Source organism: Engraulis encrasicolus, chromosome 21 (genome assembly GCF_034702125.1).
Source record: "Engraulis encrasicolus isolate BLACKSEA-1 chromosome 21, IST_EnEncr_1.0, whole genome shotgun sequence".
NCBI lineage: Eukaryota > Metazoa > Chordata > Actinopteri > Clupeiformes > Engraulidae > Engraulis > Engraulis encrasicolus.
This window is the reverse complement of record NC_085877.1, coordinates 40,210,833-40,215,832: the sequence shown is the minus strand read 5'-3', so window position 1 is coordinate 40,215,832 and position 5,000 is coordinate 40,210,833. Positions and strand designations below refer to the sequence as shown.

The 5,000-nt window shown below is 41.7% G+C and overlaps 1 protein-coding gene across 2 annotated transcripts in view; it reads right to left on the bottom strand.

Moving 5' to 3' along the window:
• rbpms (RNA binding protein, mRNA processing factor) overlaps positions 1–5,000 on the bottom strand; it is a 156,807-nt gene that overhangs the window by 22,955 nt on the left and 128,852 nt on the right. For both annotated transcript variants that reach the window (XM_063186731.1, XM_063186732.1), the window contains one exon: positions 2,130–2,199. In XM_063186731.1, coding sequence (XP_063042801.1) covers positions 2,137–2,199 — 63 coding nt within the window. In that variant the 3' untranslated portion in view covers positions 2,130–2,136. The remainder of the gene's footprint in view (positions 1–2,129; positions 2,200–5,000) is intronic.

The following is a 5,000-nucleotide window of genomic DNA, read 5'->3' as shown; positions in this document are numbered from 1 at the left end:
TTTGAGAACTGACACTTATTTGTTTACATTGAGTTTCAATGCTCATCTTAACACAAATAAATAGATGTCAAATGTATTACATTCATTTCTTCATTTGTTCATTTTTTTTTTAGATGAAACCCTTTTATCTGTGAGGATAATGGGAGCACAGGTGCTCTACCTTCCACACAGCTCAAAATAATCACAATAACAATAAAAAAACAAATCTCAGAATGCTGAGAAAATCTGAAGCTCAAAAACTAAATAAATAAATAAAGAAATAAACCTGTCACATTTCCAAAACTCTGCTCTGTCACACCAAGTGCCCAAGTGAGTATTTATTTTAGGCTGCGTATCTCTATGCAGTGAGAGTGCTGGAGTGGGTGCCAATGGAGTGGGCTTTGACACGGTGACAGCTTTTGTTTTCTGTGCTGTAGGATGACCAGCAGATGAGATGATGCAGACTAGAATAAACTGGATTGGGAAAGTAAACATCCTACCACCACGTCATTCCTTACCGGGAAAATAGACCAGCCGCGACGCGATTGAAGCGACTCATCAGAGAATCACTTCTGTGCAGCAAGAGCGATACGAGCGATTGAAGCGACTAGAGTATGTCCATTAAAAGCAGAAGGCCAGCATTCCAACATTCCCATTGGCTGTGGTTACTGACCTCTATACAGTTATTGACTGTCGCGCCTTGCCGCCGAACCGCGTCATAGCTCATTTGCATAACATTCCCAGGAGTTCGACTACAAACTGTCGCTCTCGCCGCACGAATCACCTCTAGTCTCCAGAATCGCTTTTGTCGCGCGACTCAATACAAAGTCAATTACTCCCATCGCTCGCCTCGGTCGCGGCCAGTCTATTCGCCCGGTTATGTTCGCAACACTAATTAAGTTCATCAACAGTACAAGAGGGTCTGGTTGAAAGGCATATGCGCCAAATTGAGGCAGGGGCACGCACAGACACCCCCCCCCACCCCAAAGATTAAAGGATTAAAGGAGTTGGAACAAGTTTGCCTGATTTTTGCATGTTTGGGATGAAATACAGTCACTCTAGAGCAAAATCAAGGCAAAAGGATGCGTTTTGAGAAAGTTTGATAATATCACGTTAGCCTCGTTAGCCATATCAGCTATGCAATATGAAAGATTGCGGGCATCGTTTTTCGGCGGTTACACACATTTCAATAACACGACATTTTAAAGTCTTGCACAGCTCAAAACAACGTCAAACGTACCTCATAATATGTTGAGGGTATTCACACATAAACCGAAGTGTCCAAAGCCCTTCATGTATTCTTGAAAGGTCTGCAGAATGTGCTTTGTGAAGCTACTACCTTGAGAATATCTAAATTACGGTCAAGACGACTATTTGACACTAAAGTCCACCAAGTAGATTGCCGAGTGCGTCGCATCATCAGCTGTGGTTACTCGCTATGGAAATAATCATAGCTGATGATGCGACGCACTCGGCAATCTACTTGGTGGACTTTAGTGTCAAATAGTTGGCTTGACCGGATAAATCCTTTAAGATAGAGGTGTGAAAACACCCCAATAATAATACAAATGTTTCTTGTTGTCTTCGATCTGCTTGTGCACACACTTCAGTCATTACAACATCCTACAGTTTTGTCCCTGCAATGTTGAGCTGAAGTCGGCACCTCTGTTGAAAGGCCTGACAATGTTTAGTGAGTTGGTCCTATGTGGCGAGACTTAATTTGACCCCAGAATATTCACCTCTGTCGACCTCACATCCAGGGAGTAACAATGCACACTAGCCTACTCAACAGGCGTCAGACAAGAATAAACTGGGCTATATTTCCCAGAAAACATTCCGCCTAAGTAATACGCACCATCACTAATAGTTTATATACATACAATACGTTTATAGGCCTACATACAGTGTGTGTGTGTGTGTGTGTGTGTGTGTGTGTGTGTGTGTGTGTGTGTGTGTGTGTGTGTGTGTGTGTGTGTGTGTGTGTGTGTGTGTGTGTGTGTGTGTGTGTGTGTGCGTGTGTGTGAGGGCTTACAATGATGTTGAGGCATGCATGCACGCAGGCACGCACGCACACAGGCACACGTCATGACACTTGCAGATATTTCAGAAGAAGTAGGTGACAGTGATCATTGTGGCATGTTGACACTTACACATTTTTCAGCAGAACTGCCGCGACTTCCAGCCCTGAGGACTGCCATCTGCCGGAGGAAGCCAGCGGATCTGGAGAGGTAGAGAGAGAGATAGAGAGATAGAGAGATAGAGAGAGAGAGAGAGAGAGAGAGAGAGAGAGAGAGAGAGAGAGAGATTAATTGAACTGCAAAGAATCATTGCTCACTGTTCCATTTCATTTCAATCCATTTAGCACAATTCAGTCTTATAAAAATGACCTCTAAATCTCATCATAAGCCTCCCCCTTGGTCCCCCTCTCAGCTATATCCTTCTCGACACCCCCCACGGCCTCCCCAACGCCCCCTGGGAGGCTGTAGAGCCCCAGTTGAGACATAGGCCTACTACTTTAGTAGGATGCAATGGGAAGAATGGAGTGAGTGAATGAAACGAAGGACAGCACTCTTCAGATTTCTTCTTTGTTTATTTAGGCGATAGTGTGAGTGCGTCTTCTCCACTTTTTGAAGAATGGAGTGAGAACACTGGGTGGGGACACACAGATAGACGAAGGCAGAAAAGAGGAGGACGAGGTGGTGCAGAGAGATGGAGAGGGAGAGAGCCAGAGAAGATGACAAGCACCATGAACGATGATCAGGGAAACATGTAGAGAAGGAGAGAGAGAGAAAGAGAGAGAGGTGGGAGGAATGCAAAGGGAGAGAGAGAGAGAGAAAGAGAGAAAGAAAGAAAGAGAGAGAGAGTATATGTGAAGAGTTCAGATGCAAAAACCCCTAACTCCATTTCTGAAGACATGTGCTTCTATATTTTTAGAGAACCCAGTTGTTGGTTTGGTTTACATTCATGTACTTGATAATACATATAAATAGATATACTACATAAATGAATTAAAAAATATGCAAATCTGATAGCTTTGTATTAAATAAAATGAATTAAGATTATTTTCTGAAAAGGCACTTAGGGGGTTTTGCATCTGAACTCTTCATGTGTTATTTAACACATAGTATGTCAACACAACACTCATTAACGAGGCCTATTAAAGTTCATCAGTAACCTTTTCACACTGCTATATAGCCTGAAGGGTGACATGGCTGTCAACAACATGTACTGCAGAGGCAGTGTTGCCAGATCGGGCGGTTTCCCGCCCAACTGGGCTGCTTAGGATGACCGTCGGTGGGTAAAACGGGTTAAAAAAAAGCGAATTTAGGTTTTTCTGCAGATTTATGGCCATAGAAATCAATAGAATATAGTTTCATATTGGGCGGGATTTAGTGCTTCCAGGTTTTTCTGTGATGGCATTCATTTTATCAGATATCCATCACTGTTGTAAGCATTCTAGAACAATCCACAGCATTCTAGAAAATGGTGTATTCTACTGTGAACGTCTGAAGCAGAACAGAACTGGAATAGTGTTCTGTGCATGTCCACATGACAAAAAAAGAAACAGATTACCATTTAGAATAAAATGTAACAGTAACACTTTATAATAAGGACCCCTTGTTAAGCACAAGTTAAGCCTTATTTTAACATCAGTTAACCCTTAGTGAATCACAAGTTAGTCATTATGTAAGTATTATTTCTCATTTCTTAATCATTAACTACTACCGTTAGTAAATGGTTGGTGTGTGTTGATGTAACTGTTCGCTAAGCGTTCGTAAACTCTCATTAAAATATAAGTTAACCGTGTTTTAGTCATGAGGTATTCATTATGTACGTCTTGTTAATCATTAACAAGTTATGTTACACACACACACACACACACACACACACACACACACACACACACACACACACACACACATTGTGTACCGGTATAAGGTCTTAGTGTATGTTCAGTATTTGTGCATTTATGTAAGCTGACAGACACCTCAATTTCTTTCGAGATTAATAAAAGTACTCTACACTACTCTACACTACACTACTCTACTCTATTCAAACACACACACACACACACACACACACACACACACACACACACAGACACAGACACAGACACACACACACACACACACACACACACACACACACACACACACACACACACACACACACACACACACACACACACACACACACACACACACACACACTAGAGGTGCTCCTACACAGCTCCTACACACGGGGGCAGGGCTATGCGGACCTTGTTGATGTATGGGGAAGTAAGTAAGTACAGCATCAAATTAAATCCAATCCAGACTCAGACGATGAGCTCATGACACCCGAAATCCTCCCAGCTCTCTCGGGGACAACGGAGACAAAATCTATTCCTCAAAAACCCTCATGGCTAAAGGCCAATGAGTTCACATCCAGTGTACGGTGTACAGCAGTGGTTCTCAAACAGGGGGTCGGGGCCCTTTAGGGTCGCGGAGGAGCTGCAGACAGAAAGGACTGTTTGCATAAAACCTTCAATATAAGAGTTCAGATGCAAAACCCCCTAACTCCATTTCTGAAGACCTGCACTTCTATATTTTTTAGAGAACCCCATTGTTGGTTTGGTTTACATTTATGTACTTGATAATACATATAAATAGTTATATTACATAAATTAAATAAAAAAAAATGCAATTTTGATAGCTTTGTATTAAATAAAATGAGTTAAGATTATTTTCTGAAAAGGCACTTAGGAGGTTTTGCATCTGAATTCTTCATATGCTTTTATAACATTTCCAGGCATTGCTAGTTACAATATTCACTTCAATTGGTTATGAATGCATCTACTTTTCCTGTGATTTACATTTAAGTTCAGCAAAAAAATAAGTTGTTGTATTTGTAAAATGGGAGGTGGGGGGTTGCAAAACTATTCGTAGGTCCATAAGCGGGTCTTGGCAGATTAATCCCTTAGCGTAGAGCCTATGTTATAACCTTACTGTCACCAAAATGGTACTGACTATGTCTTAATC